We start from the raw sequence: 19,349 nt of genomic DNA, 5'->3' as shown, positions 1-19,349 counted from the left end.
CAGTCCATGGGGTCACAAAAAGTTGGACACGACTAAAGTGAGTTAGCACACACACCCACTTTGACAGTTTTGAACTGTTTTCATTTTGACAGGGGTCAGTGTTATAATAAGGAAATTTCCAATTTGGAAGAGTCAGTGCATTTCTTTTAATCATCTCCTTTGATAGATGACGGCCGGGGTGGGTTCAAACAGGCTGTCGGGTGCCCAAAATTGTGCTGCTGGTTAATTCTGCTGTTTTATTGGTGACCTTCCTGCTCCTAGAAACCCAGTGTAGTTTTTCACTGGACTCAGAGAAACATAGGAGTGGATGGGACCTTGAACATCATTGATTCACCTTATCCATTCCCTACCCCTGGGACATTTTGATCTAGATTAGAAAGTGACCAGCATTGCCATATGAGTCACACAGGTTTTCTCCTCTCAGTCTGTCTTCTTTGAAAGCTAGAGACAGATAGGAATGATCACTGTCGTATATGAAAGAGGGCCTTTGCCCTAGACCTTTGGACTTTGTTTTGGGGAAAAGTAGGTGACACAGGCCACCAAACTTGTCTATTTGATTCTTATTTTTTTAACCACCATGTAATTCCTATAGGAATATAATTTGAATTCAGTGTATCCAGTTGCCTTGAGGGATAATTAATTATGTCTCAGATTCACTCTTCTGGTTACTCCTAGGGCCAAGCAAAGCTTTGAAATGTGAACTGATTGATTGGCTGCAGCCCCTTGACAGATGGTAGCTGGAAACTTAATCTCAGCTTTCCCATTTCCCTGCCAAGGGTCCACAAAACCCAGGTGACTCCCTAAACTTTGGTGAAATGTGATAAATCCAGATTCTTTATGATGGGATTTGCTGATTACAGGACACTGATTTGGGATAATGGAAGGGTTCTGCTGGCCCCTGGCATGATACCTAGAGTATCACCTCAGTCTGAGGTGTCTTTACCTATCATAGTGTGTTATAGGAGAAGTCATGGCAGTCTATTTATAGGCCTTGTGATCTGTTTTTTGTCTTCCTTTTGTGCCTACAAATTTTCAATTACTTTAAAAAACCAAATTATAGAGATTGTTTCCTCTAACTCTAATGTAAACCCTGTGGCATCAGGACCCATACCTGTATTAGTCACTGCAGAATCCCCACAACAGGGACCATCAGAAAAATGCTGAAGTGAGTAAATACTTGTTGAATGATTGAGTGATGAGTTGAATGAGTGAGTCACATAAACAACTGACTCATATAAGCTTTGTTTGCAGGCATGGAAGTGATGTCCATATTGAAAGTTATTCAGAGTTGACCTTCACTTCCTTCCTACCCTCCTTCTCTCCTTCCTTCCCCCCTCCCTTCTTCCACCTCTTCCTCCCACAGCTATTGAACACCTACTTCATGGAAGGCACTGTGGTTGACCGTGGAGCTTGGTGTCCTCTGCTCCATGAAGTCTGTAATCTAGTAGATGAGAACAACAAGCAAATCAAAGATAAAAGTACCTGTGGTTAGTTATGTGAAGCATTCTGTGGGTGGTTCACTAACACAGGGAAGAATTGGCTGAGTTATGTCACTGAACTGACTTTGAAGGACAAGTAAGGGTTAGCTTAGGGAGAGAGGAGTGACCCAGACCCAGGACAAATAAGCAGGTCAGATAATGAGACAGTCTTGTGGTTGGCCTGCATGACTGGGATGAGCATAAAAGGGAAATCTGCCTAGAATTTTCTATCTCTGAGCAGTCACCAGCAATGTTATATAAAACACTGTTACATAAATATTCCAAAATCTGCAAATTGTCTGACAAACCTCATACTACTGTCTCAGCTAAGTGCCAGAATGTCAGTTTCATGATGAAATAAAAGCTGATTTCATTTGTTTGATCTCTATTAGAGCTGCTAGAAATGATTTATTGATTTTTTAGAGAAAAATATATTTTTAATGCCATCTTTTGTAAGCATCTTATTAATAGATGTAGAGATCCCATTGACCCCAAACACACTTCTAGATACAAAATTGTGGCAGTTTTGAGGGGAATCAGTAGAATAATCAGAAATCTCATGAAAAGATGAATAAAGAGCACAATAATTTCATATCTTGCCATTGGTGTTATTTTTTCTTTTCATGTTCAAAGTTTGCATTTGTTACTTGTCAGTTGGGTCCAGATGTTCCTTAATGCTTTTTCTGTTTGTTTTGTTTTTAATGCCATAAAAATCGAACTTGACACATAAATGAAGTACGTACTCTGAACACAGCTAGGGTGATGCCAAAGCTCAAAGCCAGGTGTAGGTATATGAAGAACTGTGCACCTTCTGTGAAGCCTGAGGGACGACCTTGCCCACAGCGTTCATCTGTGTGTTCATGTTCACAAGTAGGCACATCTATTTGAATGGGTTGAATGCTTGGAGGAAATTTGTTCCTCTCAACAAACTTCCTTTCTTTAAATTACAGTATAGTTGGTTTACAATGTTATGTTAGTTTCAGATGTAACAAAGTGAGTGAGTTACATATTTTTTTTTTCGGATTTTTTTACACTGTAGGTTATTATAAGACACTGAACATAGTTCCCTGTGCTACACAGGGACCTTGTGTGTATATTTTATTTTTTAAAGATTTTTTTGATGTGGACTATTTTTCAAGTCTTTATTGAGTTTGTTACAGTATTGCTTCTGTTTTTTGTTTTGGTTTTTTGGTCACTAGGCATGTGGGATCTTAATTTCCCCAACCAGGAATCAAACCCGCACACCCACTGCGTTGGGAGGTGAAGTTAACTACTGACTGCCAGGGAAGTCTGTATCTGTTTCATATATAGTAGTTTGTATCTGCTAATCCCAAGCTCCTATTTTATCACTCTCCTCTTTCCCCTTTGGTAACCATAAATTTGCCAGCAAATTGTCTTTTGTCAGACAGGAAGATTGTACAGCTCACCTTGCTTGTTTTGATTTGGTTGGTAAGCTCCTAGCCCTACTCAGCCTGGGCTTTCTTTCTATTCATCTACCACCTGTTGGTTTCATTCGATTATTTGAAAGAAAAATCTTAGAGCATCTGTGACATTGAAACTGCTTAGAATCCCCAGTGGAAGTAGAAGGATTAATGACAACATCAGAGAACTATGGTTTATCGTGAGAATGCAAAAGCAATGGAATCTGAGCACCGGCTCTCTGAGACCTCACCATAGAAGGAACATTATCAAAGTGGCTACACCCATGCTTTTTCCCAGAATAGAGGAGGCCCTGCGTATACAGTTCACCTACCTTTACCCTCCTCACTGGATAGAGCAGATAAACAGTCGGGGGATTTGTGTGTAGTGATTTTACAAATTATTATTGCAAAATATTATTATTATTAAATAATATTACAAATTATTATCATATAACTTATGCATATGATTATTTCGGTAATAGTCCACAATTAGCAAGGCATAGCAAAGTGTTGTGACACCTGCCACCAATTTGGGTTGTTGATGCAGAGAGGCCTTTCCACAGCTTGAGTGACTGTGAATATTTTCTCATATGCCTGTGCTGTTTCACCTGATGGCTGGAGATCATTACTGGTCACTGATTATTAAAAAGCTGAGATCATCTGAAGTCAATGACTCTAAGCAGAGGGAATGTTTTGCTAAAGCAGTACTAGACATGCTAAATGAACTGGCTTAGCCAAATGAAAACTTGTGTTCTAGCTCCCTATGGCTTATTTTTTTTAAAAATTAGTATAAAATATTGCTAATTGAGGTATCTAGGCTCCTACATGGTAGAGGGGACTTTTTTATTTTTTAGCAATCCTTTTTTTAAAAAAAATAATTGTATTTATTTATTTAATTTTTGCAGCAAGTAGGGGCTACTCCTTAGTTGCGGCATGTAGGCTTCTCATGGTGGTGGCTTCTCCTGTTGAGGAGCGTGGGCTCTAGGGCACATGGGCTCCAGTAGTTCAGCCCGTGGGCGCTAGAGTGCCGGCTCAGTAGTTGTGCACAGGCTTAGTTCTCTGCGGCATGTGGGTTCCTCCCAGACCAGGGATTGAACCCATGTTTCCTGCACTGGCAGGCAGATTCTTTACCACTGAGCCGCTAAGGAAGCCCCTGAGGGGACTTCAGATGAGCCTAACAAAATAGGGCCATGAAAAGATCAGTGGAAGAGGATCTGGGTGTAGAACTAGTTCTGCACTGCCAAATTTTATAGTTTCTCTGCCTTCATCTCTTCAGAAAAGGAGGACCTGAGTCTGAAGATTTTTACTGGATCTCGCAGTTAAGAGAGAACATAGATTTCTATGTTGAAAATGCAACTAAATTGAGAGTCTAATGGTATCCTCCAGGCATGTAGTAGTGTGTGATGCACAGGCTTATTTCAGCACAGAGACTTTGAAATGTACCTGCTGTCTTTACCCTGCAGACTGACCTTGAGTTGGATGCTGACTAGGGGCTTGGTGCAAGGTCCTTTGTTTGCAGTAGTGCCTCATTATCAGCTAGATGTGCACTTTGAGTAGTTTCTGTTTTTCCTTCAAGAAGTTAGGGTGGATCTAGGTGGAATCAACCATACTTTCTAACCCTGTCCTCTTACAATTCATGAGATAGATGCCGGACTGTGTACGTCTCTGGTGAGCAGAGGTCACTCAGAGTGACTGGCAGCTTCATGGTTAAGAAGGTAGGCTCTGGAGTGGGAGTTGTTTTGGTTCTATTCCAGTCCTATGATTCATTTGCTCTGTGACTTTGGGCAAGTTATTCAGCCTCTGTGCTCAAGCCTTTTCAAATGTAAAATGGGGAAATTGTTGACCCTACCTTTTAAGTGTAGAGCATTGGGGGCAAATGTCTGATACCTAGTAAAAGCCCCATAATAGACCACTGAACTTGCTTTATTCCTGCATAATATGAGGCATGAAGCTATGCCCTGGATCTTATCACAGCCTGGTTGTGAGCACCTGAAAGGAGAATCAGAGAGGAAGGGGTGCAAGGAAAGATGGTGCTTCAACCATTCCTGGGAGACTGATGTTTATGCTCCCCTTACAGCTCTTTAGGGAATAAAATTACCTCAAGCTTTTGCTAACTTAATTCAGTGTCTGACAACTTCTCTTGCTCAGGTAGTTATTCCTTCTGTGTGGCTTAATTACCTGTTGTTGCAGTTTCAGTGTGGGGTGAAGGAAAGGATAGTGGGTCTGACTCTGAGATCAAGGGTCTGCCGAAAAACCGTTGAATTGGACTCAAACACTCATGCTCAGCAGATAGGTGCAGAACTTCCTTCCCCTGAGAACACCCAGTGAGGTGCCCCAGGGGCTCTCTGCGCACGTCTGCAGGGCCGCCAGGAGGGACCAGGGTTGGTGCTTAGCCAGGACCTAGTACGTGTGGCTCTGGACTCCCACTGGGACCTGAAAGTGAAAGTTGCTCAGCCATGTCCAACTCTGCAACCCCGTGGACTATACAGTCCACGGAATTCTCCAGACCAGAATACTGGAGTGGGCAGCCTTCCCCTTCTCCAGGGGATCTTCCCAACCCAGGGATTGAACCCAGGTCTCCTGCATTTCAGGTGTATTCTTTACCAGCTGAGCCACAAGGGAAGCCCAAGAATACTGGAGTGGGTAGCCTATCCCTTCTCCAGTGGATCTTCCAGACCCAGGAATCGAACCGGGGTCTCCTGCATTGCAGGCAGATTCTTTACCAACTGAGCTATGAGGGAAGCCCACTGTAACCTGAACAGCTTCATATTCCTGCTTTCTCTGTGTTTGCTTGAGGGATCACACCAGGAGAAAGGGTTATGCAGATAAAAGAAAAATTTGAAGACCTAGAGGCCAGTGCATGTCCCCCCAAACCCACCTGACATGACCTGTCATTTGGGAGCTGATGGTTGCTTCTTGTCAGCTCCTCTGAGCTGCCTGTGTGAAAGCAACAACATCGTGTATGTGTGTGTATGCATGTGTACACATGCTCTTTTACTCACAGTAATGGTGGGGGGGAGAGGGAGGATAAATGGGAATATTTACAGGGAGAGGAACTTTATAAATCCAGGACATAATTATTATGAGACTGGAAAAGGCCCCCTCTAATACATTCGAGGGAATCATCTTGACCCAGCTTTGTGTGGGTGGGTCCCTGGGAATTAATAGAGGGTTTTCATCTCTAGCCTATATGATGGGGCGGCAGTGACTGAAGCCCAAGGTTGAGAGCAGAACCATTTGGCACATCCCCACCAAATGAAATAGGTTCAGAGGGATATTGACCAAAATAAAGGGAGTGAATACAGATTGTGCACAGGAAGATTTATGCCCACTGAGTGCTGTGCAGTGATGGGCTTGCAAGAGCTTCCCTCCAAATCCTGCCCCGGGCGCATGTCAAGGCGAGAGAGTTCAGTCTCACCGAGCACTACATCCTCGTCTCTGACAGAAAACTGAGTGGTGTTCAGGTTTTTAAGTGATGGCCTCAGAGGATGGCCTTGGAGCACCAGAAGGTTCAGAAGGGAACTCCTCTGCCCGTCTGACTCCAGGAGGTGGGTCTCAGTCCCTTCTCTTGAGTGAGAGCAAGGATGAAAGCATCACTCAAGACTGTGGAGTGGGAGAAAGCTGTCTCCTAAGGCAGCAGTAACCCCCAAAGTCACGTTTGAATGATGAGATTTCTCTGCACACTTGGTTGTAAGTTTCTGATGGATGTAAACTTCTCTTTGGTTAGGTCACTGGTTTTCTCCTGCTTGGACACTTGGGAGACATTTAAGGTTGGACTGACATCCTTGATGCCGTGTGGTACACTCCATTAGATACTCTGCATAGTTACCTAACATTCCATTAGGTACATTAGATACTCCATATCCATTAGATACTCCATAGTTACCTAACATTCCTTAAACCACCCTGCGAGGGTAAGTGGTACCTTCTCCACTATACAGATAAGGAATCTGAGGTTTCAGATTTATAGGACTTGTTGACCATTGGTGGAGCCAGAGTTAGAATCTGTACGTGATTGATTTTAAGATGTGAAAGAGGAAGAAACTAGTTGCCATTCCACTGCCAAAAACTGGCCTGAAACCAGCTTTACATGCAGCAGATCTGCCTTCACAAACCTTCTCCCTTATTTCAGCAGCTGAAATCACACACATAGACACACACACACAATCACAAAGACTTCTTTCTTCTTTAAATTGTTTGCTAAGCCAGAAGCAATTGTGGATCACTTGAAATGATGGGTGATTACCCCAGTTGCATTTTTCTTTCACCTTGAACACCGATCACAGCAGACTTGTCCTCGTGCAGCTGAGTGAAGCTTGCTATAAGCACTTACTGCACCTCCGTGAATGAATGAATGAATGGGTGAGTGACGGATGGTGACAACGGGAGGGGTGGAGCCTCTTGGTGGGAGGAGCTCACCTGTCTTCCCTGTCCGTCTGCTGTCCTTCCCAGGGTGGCATGATCGCACTGCTGCTGTCTATCTTGTGCCTGGTGATGATCCTGTACACTCGCCGGCGCTGGTGCAAGCGCCGCCGGGTCCCCCAGCCCCAGAAGAGTGCCAGCGCCGAGGCGGCCAATGAGATTCACTACATTCCTTCCGTGCTCATCGGCGGGCATGGGCGGGAGAGTCTGCGCAACGCCCGTGTGCAGGGCCACAACTCCAGCGGCACCCTGAGCATCCGGGAGACGCCCATCCTGGACGGCTACGAGTACGACATCACCGACCTGCGCCACCACCTGCAGCGGGAGTGCATGAACGGAGGGGAGGACTTCGCCAGCCAGGTCACCCGCACCCTGGACTCCCTGCAGGGCTGCAACGAGAAGGCGGGAATGGACCTCACGCCAGGTGGGCGACTCCGTTCTCATCTCGTGGCTTTAGGGGGCTCTAGGGAACAGCTCTTCTCTACTTTCATGGCTGGTTGTCATACCTACATATTGAGATGTGCCAGGGCCCTTTCCCAAGTGGGCATGAGGAGTAAGCTTTCTCCTGCGATGATGGGAGCTGTCTTCTAATATAGAAAATCAGAACAAGGATAAATTGGATCCCTCTCCGTTTCCACTTGGCACTGAAAACAGAGATACTTTGAAAATAAATTTTTTAATTTATTTTTTAATCAAAAGAGAATTGCTTTACTGTGTTGCGTTGGTTTCTTCCATGTAACAAGGCGAATCAGCCATAATTACACATTTATCGCCTCGCTCTTGAGCCTCCCGCCCCTGCCCCCATCCCATCACTCGAGGTAGTCACAGAGCACCAGGCTCTCCCTGTGTTATACAACAACTTCTCACCAGCTATCTGTTTTTCACATGGTAGTGTACATATGTCAACGCTACTTTCTCCATCCATCCCACTCTCTCCTTCTCCCACCATGTCCACAAGTTTGTTCTCTATATCTGTGTCTCCTTTACTCCCCTGCAAATAGGTTCATCAGTACCATTTTTCTAGATTCCATATATATGCGTTAATATATGATGTTTGTTTCTCTCTTTCTGACTTACTTCACTCTGGGTTCTAGGTTCATTCATCTCACTAGAACTGACCCAGATTTGTTCTTTTTTATAACTGAATAATATTCCTTTGTGCATATGTACCACATCTTCTTTATCCATTCATCTGTTGACAGACATCTAGGTTAGGAAGCAGAGGTACTTTTATATCCAACAGAAGAGTGGGTTAAAGGCTTTTTCATATGTAATGAGCAATCCTCAGGGAAATAAGAGATAGCAAGAAAGATGTATATGACATTTTTGTATGTTGTATGTTTGCACGGGCAATTTAATTTTCCATTGACATGGAGGGGACAGACGTAACTGTTCTTCTCTATGACTCCTGAGACTTTGGCCTGGGAAAATTGTTCTGCCTTGCCTTCTTCTGTGGCTTTACAAGAGATGTACTTCTTCAAAGAAAATGGAATGCAAGCAAACCGTTTGACCTTAGACACTTTGTATATCTATGAAACACTGAGTATAGAAGAGTCTTGGACCTAATGTGGCTGAACAAGACCAAGGTCGATAAAATGCAGAGAGGAAAAGACTGTACTTTTCATTTATAGCCTCTCTCTCATACTTCTATAAATAACAACTATCTGTAGATAAAATCCCAAGACAATGATCCTTCAAGGAGCTGCACAATTATCTTTGAAGAAGACATTTTTTGAAATGAATCTTGCTTATGATGTATGGACTTTCATTGGGGCTTGAAAAGAGTGAAATCGCATCATGGAGGTTTCCATCCTGCGTATCTAGAGAAGATTCCCTAAGACTAGGAATGACTTAATAAGATTTAAAGTCAGAAATTCCTGGAGAGTAGGGGGACATATCTTTAATACCTCTTACTTTTCATAGCACCTACCATAGTGCTAAGCCCACCGAGTAGACATATGACTAGAGGCTCAGGGAACAGGCAGATAGCATGAATATGTGAGAGAGCCGGCTGTCAGACAATAGGGAACGGTGCGGACTGGGATGAGAGAGAGGGGGCAAGTTTTATCTGAATGCGCTGAAATTCAAATTTTTGTCAAACCCTGTGCTGACCAAAGGAAAGAAATCTGCAGTCTCTCTGTCACCAAACGGCCACCCATGGTGACCCTGTCAATACAGAAGTGGTTGAATTGTATTTCGTTTCTTCACGCCTTCTCTTATACCTCTGTCATCCCCTAGAAATCAAAGAGAAGTATTTCAGTCTCTTCCAGTCTCTCACTTTAAAGCTTTCCCATTTCAATTTCTATGAAACCCCATCTACCTGGTTCATGCAGATTTCCTTGCTCTCACTTTCTTTCCACTTTTTCTCTTCAAGTTTCCACCTTGACCTTTCCTTATACAGGAAGCGACAATGCCAAGCTATCGCTGATGAACAAGTATAAAGATAACATCATCGCCACCAGCCCTGTGGACTCCAACCACCAGCAGGCCACTCTGCTCTCTCACACCTCGAGTAGCCAGAGAAAGAGGATCAACAACAAAGCAAGAGGTATCCATGTCTTATATGAGGGCTTAAAGGTGGCTCCCTTAGTATCAGGGGAGGCAGGGCCATTGATATCCTTGACACGCTCTCAGGCATGGCTAGAGTGACTGTGTTTGGGCAGTATTTCTCTTTTTTTCTTTTGTAATATGTATTTGGCTATGTCAGGTCCCAGTTGCAGCATGCAGGATCCTCACTGTTGGCACAGAGACCTGGTCTCCCCGTGGTTTGTGGGGTCCCAGCTCCCTGACCAGAGACTGAACCTCCTCTCCCCAGACCTGCCAGGTGGATGCTTAACTACTGGACCACCAGGGAAGTCTCTGAGCAGTACTTCTGCGTGCCTAGAGTGCTACTTACCAAAAATGTAAATACATCCAATTCTTTTGACCAAGTAATTTCATTGGTGAGAATTTATGCTTAGTAAATAACTGGACAAGTGCACAAAGATGTGTGTAAAAAGACTTTCCATCACAACATTGTTTAAAAGAGCGAAAAATTGGAAATAGCTTAAGTGTCCATCAGTGGGGAATTGCTTAACTACCTGTACATCTGTCTCCCATCCAGTGACTTAAGATGATACTGTAGATCTATATCTGTTAATATGGAAAGTAGCCCACCATCTATTCAATGGGGCAAAACTGAGGTTATAAAATAGAAGGTACAGCAGAATGCCATTTTTAAGGGGAACTTTTAAAAAACCTTTATCTGCTTCCATATGAGAAGAAAGACAGGGTGCATTCATCAAATGTTCACAGAGTCTTTCTCCAGTTTAGAGGACATCAAGGTTGTTCCTTTGGGGTCTCTTGTCTTTTTTCTCTCTTTTTCATGTTGAATATATATTAAAACCTAGAACCAGAAAAAATATAAATATTAAAACATATCAACATGTGCCCCTTAAGACATGATTCCAGTCTCTATCCACCAGAGTCATGAGGTGTAATGAAGACAGTTTCCCTTTTCCCCTTGTCCACCTGCCATCCATGCCGTCCTTCTCTGGCAGGTGGCCCTCCTCGGTAGGAGGATGGGCTGGGTGGAGGAAGGGCCCCAGGGATGGCCATCACATAAAGATCCGCTTCTCCAACGCATCTGTGTATCGGGAAGCTCTAGTCTCCGTGGCTCCTCCTCCGAGACTGTCAGTCACCCTGCTCTCGTTTTTCCCTTGAGCTTGCCCAGTGATTTGGTGTCATGAAGACAAAACTGAAGACATTTTCTTAGCTCTTGTCTTTTTACTACAGCTGGTTCCGCCTTCCTGAACCCTGAAGGGGATTCTAGCACGGAGGCAGAAAATGATCCCCAACTGACCTTTTACACTGACCCCTCACGGAGCCGAAGGCGCAGTAGAGGTAGGAAGGCTGGAGGGGCGAAGTGGGGAGGGAGGGGCGGTGGGGAGGGGAAGGCAAGGAGCTGCAGAGGTGCTGGGTCTAGGTGGGGGCTCTGGGGACTAAAGTCAGTTTCTGCAGGAAGATTTGCGTTCCCTTCTAAGGAGGAAGGAAGAGCCTAGAGTGGAAGACTTCAGAGAATCCTCTCTCCCAGATAATGGCACTCTCAAACAGGTTTCCAGGTTGTTTGAAAGGCTGTTTCTTGGTCAGAAGACTCTCAATTCCTTCTGGAAGCCTCAGGAGTCATATTTTACTGTTTAGACATAGGAAATAAAGTTGATAAAGTGTGTTATGTGAAAAATAGACAATATATGTCCCCGTGCTTACCCAGCCATCCTGAGATTGAGTGAGACGGACAGGGCTTACAGGGTGGGATAGTTGAGGAACCACGTGGCCTGAAAAAAACCTGTGTAATGGTTTTTGGCCTTTAATCATCCACCCAGCAGAATCACAGGAGCCCCATAATCCAAGTCCCCTCACTTTTTCTGGCGGGACCCGGCTTGGTTCGTTCATTCTCTGCATCGATAGAGTTGTGCACCATGCAGCCACAGTCCACGCCTCTCCACGCCGATGTTCAGTGGCTTCAGGCGTGGCTGTTGCAGCTGTGGCTGCCACTGCCTTTGACCTTGAGGTCTCACCGTCATCATCGCTGAGGGAGGTCTGTGTTCAGGCACCAATCAGCTTCACCATGTACTTGCTGTGTGATATTGGATAAGAACAACAACTTCTCTGAGCCTCCGTTTCCATGTTAAATGGGTGAGCAGTACCTCATGCACAGGGCTAAGTTATATTAAAATGTGCTCTTATGGTGACTGACAAGGCATTATGAGATCTCTACTGTGTTGCTGTTAGAACTCTCCACAGTGGAACCTTGGGGTTTCTACAACATTTCATCTTAGGTAATTTTAGACAGGGGCCCCTTGAGATAGATTGGAGGGTATTTGACATCACCTTGTGTTATAGTCAGTGACCTTTCCCCCAGACAATAATCAACCAATGCCCCCCAGTAAACACCTATCTTTTGGCTCTCTCCCACCTCCACTCAAGTTCCTGACATACTGAGAAATTCTTCCCAGAGACTGAAGGAAGCTCTGTGAATTCCTTAGTTCTGGTTTCTGCAGGCTCTGCGCCTCTCAGTACAAAAGTTCTTCCCACCACTTTCCTCTAGAGATAGTGGGGCTCTGGGCCACCTAATCTCTGATGTCCCCATATTCCTAAGGTGAGAACATGGACCTTTGACCCTCATTACATATTTCTATACAGCAGAGAGTTGACCTAGGCCCATCGACCCTAGGCCACCGCAAAGCAGGGTGGGTTTCTGCTTTAATAAAACCCTGCTTAGGAAAATCTATAGTAATGAGTTAGAATGAGTTTCTTTGCAGCATAAAACTATTCCTTTTAAAATACCAAGCTCTCCTAGTGAATCAACTGTTTGTTGCGATTAACTAGACTGTAAGCTTCTTATGGATGGGCATGTCTAATTTATTTTTCCAAAGTGCCTAGTGAGGGATTTTGCCTGTAATAGATGCTCGCCAGTGTTTGTTGAATTGAACTGGATACATCAATCAGGCCAGCAGGAAATTTTATAACCCACACGCCATGGGTCAGGCTTTGTGTTCGGTAGTAGAAATGTGAAAACATGGCACAGTGATAAGGCTTAATTTAATAATATAAATAAAGTAAAATGAGTACTCAGAAGAGAGAACAGTTAATTCTACCTGGCAGCAAAAGGAGACAAAAAAGGAGAAAATAACTAGCCTTGGTTTGTATACAATGTATAGAATTTCTTGAAAGAGAAAAATCTAGGGGAAGGGCATTTCAGTAGAGGAAAAGAGCACATACAAAGCCTTGGAAGCACAAAAGAACATGGCATTTTCGAGCAAGGAAAAGGAGTTCCGTATGGCAGCTGTAATCCAGGATTTGAATAAACAGGCACACCAAGAGATGAGGGATGTGGGTGGGTAACAGGCTAGCTGCCAGAGGACCATGCAAACCATTTACTGGGTTTGCACTTGGTTCTGTAGGTCAAATGCATCTAAACCTTGTAGCTCAGTTGGTAAAGAATCTGCCTACAATTCAGGAGACCTGGGTTTGATTTCTGGGTTGGGGAGATCCTCTGGAGAAGGGCAGTCCACTCCAGTATTCTTGCCTGGAGAATACCATGGACAGAGGAGCCTGGTAGGCTACTGTCCATGGGGTGGTAAGAGTCGGACACGACTTAGCGACTAAACCGCCACCAGCACTGTAGGTCAAAGGGAACCCCTGGAAATTGTGAAGTCCGGTAGAGATGCTGGGTGATGGGTTGATGCTGCAGAAGGACCAGAGAGACAAGAGGCTGTGTAGCAAGTGGTTGCTGTCACAGGAGAGCAGTGGCAAGTGCCTGTGAATGGTGACAGCCCTGTGTGAGAAGGGCTGTAACAGCAGGGTGCAGGGGGGCTGGAGGGAGAGCAAGGAATGAGTGAGAAACTCTTCTTGAAGGTTTCAGGGAAGTGTTTACAGGGAGATATTGTTTGAGCTGAGACCTGAAGAATAGGCTGACAAGGTGACAAAATGGCATTCTGTGGAGGAGGAAATAATATGTGCAAAGTCACAGGGACATAAACTATAATTGTCTAGTCAGAGCGCAGTGAACGGTTTACTAGAATCAAGCTTCTGGGCAAGCCTGTGGTTTGCTTCAGAGACAAGGCTGGAAGATCAGGAGAAAGTCCACCGCCTTGACTGAAGGACTTGGGCCTGACACTTCAGTTGGAATCATGGGAGGTTTTTAAAGAGCCAAGTCCCTGGTCTATTCAGCTTCGTGAACCATCCCTCCAGGGCAGCGTGGAGGCTAGGTGAGAGTAGGGGAGGGTGGGGTGTTGACCAGGGAGACTGGGTGGAAGGCTATGACCACAGTCTGTGGGTGAGATGATGGGCACAGGTAGGGAGGCAGAGGGTGGAGTAAGAAAAATTTCAGATGCAGAATGAGAAAAAGATCTCATGACACTGGTGACAGGGAGGATGTGGCTTATGAGAGAAGGAAAAGTTAGACATGATGGGGTTTTTGAACTTGGAAACCAAGGAGATGGCAGTGCCATTCATTGGGCAGTGGACGTGGGCAGGACTGGAGGGAAGGCGGAGAGCCCAGTTCTGGGTATTGCATTTGAGTGCCTGAGGGCCATTCTGGTAGTGGGTTTATCTGCTGCTCGGGCCTGGTGTGGGCTGGAGGTAGAGTGTATAAGTGTGGGAAACAGGCTCCATGTTGAAGGATACTCACATGAATAGAATATCTCCAGATAACAAGGGACAGGGGATCCAGAGGCCACCTGCAATTCTGGAATCTCTCCTTCCCAGCTATTACCAACACACCCGCTCAGGGAACCTGCTCCCATAAAAGATGTGTGCATCCGTAGACCAAATCTTTCCCTGTGTTCCTGAGAACAGTGGTTCCAAAGACCTCACTGGGCCCAGCGAGTGAATAGTGAATTGTCTGAGGGTCGTAACCTCGCTGGACCTGTGTGCTGATTCTGGCTCCCCTCCTTGGTAGCTGCCTGACTCTGAGCTGGCCCTGTGGCGTCTCTGTGCAGGATTTCTATGGGCGCTGCCTCATTAGGCTGCGTCACTGTTAAATGATGTGACCCATGGAAGACCCTGGACCCTGGTGCCTGACACATAATCACACTGCCTGAGTGCTCACTGTCACTGTAAAGTTGATCCCTTTGAGCCTTATTTCCCTCATCTGTAAAGTGGGCAGTCTCTGTTCAGACTCATAGACATCGTCAGGAAGCAAATGTTTAACATCATGTATGTAAAAACACTGAGCACATTGCCGGCCAAAATAGATGCCTTTCATTGCTATCAGTAATAAATACTTACACAGACCATAACTCCATAGGATCCACACATTTTATTGGCAGCTTGCCTTGCTCTCTTAAGTTCCCACATCTATGAAAGGTCCCTCTTATTAATGCCCAAACAGAAAACACACCCCCAAAACCTCCCTTCTGAGCCCTGTCCCTGCCTACCTGGACATGTTTCTTATCCCTCAGCTTTCTTATCTTATCTCTAAGCCTCCGTTTATAACCGAGCCCCAAGGACTGCAGGACTGGGGAGAGCCTTCAGATGTGACAAGAGCCAGTTCCTTGCTTTCCTCCTTCCAGGCCCTAGGATGCCTGGTTAGGGGTGGGAGGTGGTTTGAGCTCCAGGAGTGGAGGAACTGGTTTGTGAGAGCACCCTCTGTGGAAAACCATGGAAAGTGCACGGACTTCCAGCGTTGGGTGAAAGCCTTGCCACCACCCTTGAGCAAGAGGTTAGAGCCCGCCAGCTAGCCGAGTCGAGGGTGACAGCGCCCTCCTTTATGAGTTCCGTTGTGAACCTGGTTTCAGGAGGTGTGCACGGGAACTTGCACGCATCTGACTGTTGTTGACCCTGACGACCACCTGTGGCCCAGTCCCCTCTGACTCCAGGCGATGCCACGGCATTCCCTGAAGGCGAAGGTCACTGAGCTCGTGGACTTAGACACATCTCCCACCTGGGCTGTGTGTGCACGCGCCCTCCCCTGTTTGCCAGGTCGGGCAGCAAAAGGCCCTTCACTGCCAAGATGCTTGCCACCAAATGCTTTGCTTTCATCTTGTTTTCAGTGGGCTCTCCCCGAAGTCCTGTGAACAAGACGACCTTGACATTAATCAGCATCACCAGCTGCGTGATCGGCCTCGTGTGCTCCTCGCACGTCAGCTGCCCGCTCGTGGTCAGAATCACCCTGCACGTCCCGGAGCACCTCATCGCTGATGGTAAGCCCACCTCTGAGGATTCCATTCCTCCTTCCCCACCCAGAGAGGAAGGCTTCAGGGTGGGCACGGAAGGTTCAGACAAGCTAGGGTGCACTGTGACCTATTACTATTAGTGAGAAAAAAAAAATGAACCCAGATAAGAAAGACATAGGGCAAAATTAGATTGTCCACTGATGAAATCAGATTGTTGTGTTGTTCAGTCGCCCAGTTGTGTCTGACTCTTTGTGACCTCATGGACTGCAGCACGCCAGGCCTCCCTGTCCCGTACCATCTCCTGGAGTTTGCCCAAGTTCATGTCCATTTCTGATGGAATCATAAAACATGTTAAAAAAAAAAAAATGAGCAGATCACTCTCTCCTCTCTGTGCCCATTTCTGTTTGCTTTTCAATAAGCACCTGTCTCAGACAGTAAAGCATCTGCCTGCAATGCAGGAGACCTGGGTTCTATCCCTGGGTCAGGAAGATACACTGGAGAAGAAAATGACAGCTCACTCCAGTAATCTCACCTGGAAAATCCTATGGACAGAGGAACCTGGTAGGCTACAGTCCAAGGGATTGCAAAGAGTCAGACACAACTGAGTGACTTCACTTCACTTGGTGGATAAATGCAGAGCTAACTGGCCATAGGTACATAGCCACCAAGATTGTCTTAGCCTTCGAATGGGGAAAAGCTAAGTGAAATAGTCGAGTGTTGAAGTATCAGTCATGTTTCCAATTGGTATGCCTGGTGAGAAATTCCTAATTGCAGTAACTTACTATGAGCCTAGCAAGCTGAAGCAATAATTTACTTTCACCCAGGGGAACCCCAATATAATGAAGGAATAATATAGGTTTGGAGAGTCCCTGAATTAGTAAAGCCCAGAGCACCTAATTGACTTGTTAATGTCTGTTCTCTCAGTTGCTGTTAAGGCTGAAAACAGGTGGGGACGGTCCGGGGGGTTAGAGAGCCTGCTATTTCATGGCAACTGAAGACAGGCAGCAGGTCCCTGTTCCTTGGATGAGTGCCAGCGCCTGTGGCTGGGTCTGATGGAGCCATGCCATCACAGAGCTGCTCTGTCCCTCTATCCCTTGGGTCCACCCTAGTAGAGATGGGAGGGGGCGAGTCAGCAAGGGATGATATGGCAGGAGGTCCAAGAGGTGGCCGAGCATCTCTCTGCTGACTCCTTGCTCTGTGACTCACTGTGGGCCAGGATTGGGTTGGGGCTAATCTGCAGAGCATCCCTTACTCTGTCTTCGGTGATGCATGTGTGTGTGTGTCGAGGGGTGGGTGGTGGATGTTGTGTGCACACACAAGCACATCTCCTCTCTCTCCCCCTGCAGGGAGCCGCTTCATCTTGCTGGAGGGGAGCCAGTTGGATGCCAGTGACTGGCTGAACCCTGCCCAAGTGGTTCTCTTCTCTCAGCAGAACTCCAGTGGACCCTGGGCCATGGACCTCTGTGCCCGGCGGCTCCTGGACCCCTGTGAACACCAATGCGACCCCGAAACTGGTAGGCAGGAGCATCGGGCAGCGGGTAACTGTCAGAGTTCATGCCTCTTGCAACCACCCCTGAAAATCCAGGCCACCCCTCCTGATTGACCCATTATCATTGGGAGCCAAGGCTGTGCAGATTGGCAGCATGTGGGTGGGCCCCTGAGCATGTTGGCTTGAAATGTGGGTCATCTTCTGGTAGGAGCCTTGGAAGCATCCTGACTATAGCCACAAGCCCCACAGATATCTCAGGATGACCTCCACAGCCCGTTTCCCTCCAGTCAGGGGATATCAGCTATGGGGGCTGAAATCATTATGCATGTTTATTGCAGAAAATTTGGAAAATTTAGAAAAGCGTATAGAAGAAAATGATACTCATCTATAATTCTATCTCCTGGAGAAATCATTTAAAAATTTTAATGTCCTCCCTTCTGATCTTTTACAGTGACTGATTCTTAGAGGTTTGTAAACACACTAAGTCCTGTAGAGTTTTCTTGATATTTTTTTCACACATTCTATCACGGGAATTTTCTAGAAACACTAAATAATCCTCAATAATGTAATTTCTAATGACCATTTGGTATTCCATTGTATGTCTGTATCATAGCTCATTTAAATAGTCCTGTATTATTTGACATTTAGGGTGCATTAAATTTTTAATTTTTACAAATACTACTAAAATGAATATCTTTCCACATAAATGTAGGGCACGTTTGAAGTCATGTTCTTCAGATAAATCTTAGAAGAGAGATTACTGGGCCAAAGGGTATAGGCATCTTTCAGGCTGTTATATTATCCAGTGGGGCTGGAACTGCTCTGAGAGAGGGTTTGAATTCAGACACAGTATACATTGGGGTGTTCACAGTGCTTTTTGAACTCCAAGATACCAGGAATATGAAACCTTCATCCCAGGTTGCTTTGCACTTTCATTGTAGAAGGAGTTCATCTATGGTATTCTTTATAAAGACCTAGTTCCAGTAGATTCAGTACCACAGATAGCTCCTTCTCAGAGGCATGGTTCAGTTCAGTTCAGTTCAGTTGCTTGTGTCCAGTGCTCTGCAACCCCATGGACAGGCCTCCCTGTCCATCACCAACTCCCGGAGCTTGCTCAAACTCATATCCGTTGAGTCTGTGATGCCATCCAACATTCTCATCCCTTGTCATCCCCTTTTCCTCCTTCCTTCAATCTTTCCCAGCATCAGGGTCTTTTCCGATAGGTCAGTTCTCATCAGGTGGCCAAAGTATTGGAGTTTCAGTTTCAGCATCAGTCCCGCCATGAATATTCAGGACTGATTTCCTTTATGATTGACTGGTTTGATCTCTGAGCAGTCCAAGGGACTTTCAAGAGTCTTCTCCAACACCACAGTTCAAAAGCATCAATTCTTCAGCATTGAACTTTCTTTATGGTCCCGCTCTCACATCCATATATGACTATTGGAAACACCATAACTTTCACTAGATGGACCTTCATTGGCAAAGTAATGTCTCTGCTTTTTAATATGCTGTCTAAGTTGGTCATAGCTTTTCTTCCAGGTAGCAAGCATCTTTTAATTGAATGGCTACAGTCACCATCTGCAGTGATTTTGGAGCCCAAGAAAATAGTCTGTCACTGTTTGCATTGTTTCCCCATCTCTTTGCCATGAAAGGATGGGACCGGATGCCATGATCTTCAATTTTTGAATGTTGAGTTTTAATCCAGCCCCTTCACTCTCCTCTTTCACTTTCATCACAAGGCTCTTTAGCTCCTCTTCACTTTCTGCCTTAAGAGTGGTATCATCTGCATATCTGAGGTTATTGATATTTCTCCCAGCAATCTTGATTCCAGCTAGTGCTTCACCCAGCCTGGCATTTTGCATGATGTACTCTACATAGAAGT

The 19,349-nt window shown here is 45.5% G+C and overlaps 1 protein-coding gene across 1 annotated transcript in view; it reads left to right on the top strand.

Moving 5' to 3' along the window:
* The window catches only part of ASTN1 (astrotactin 1), a 347,419-nt gene that overhangs the window by 149,377 nt on the left and 178,693 nt on the right, over positions 1-19,349 (top strand). Inside the window, exons 3-7 of the mRNA XM_061160781.1 lie at positions 7,352-7,745; positions 9,723-9,869; positions 11,096-11,203; positions 15,856-16,005; positions 17,325-17,492. Of these exons, the coding sequence (XP_061016764.1) occupies positions 7,352-7,745; positions 9,723-9,869; positions 11,096-11,203; positions 15,856-16,005; positions 17,325-17,492 (967 nt within the window). The remainder of the gene's footprint in view (positions 1-7,351; positions 7,746-9,722; positions 9,870-11,095; positions 11,204-15,855; positions 16,006-17,324; positions 17,493-19,349) is intronic.

The sequence above is a fragment of the Dama dama genome, chromosome 14 (assembly GCF_033118175.1).
Source record: "Dama dama isolate Ldn47 chromosome 14, ASM3311817v1, whole genome shotgun sequence".
Classification (NCBI taxonomy): Eukaryota; Metazoa; Chordata; class Mammalia; order Artiodactyla; family Cervidae; genus Dama; species Dama dama.
The sequence above is the reverse complement of the archived record's forward strand: the minus strand, read 5'-3'. Positions and strand labels throughout refer to the sequence as shown.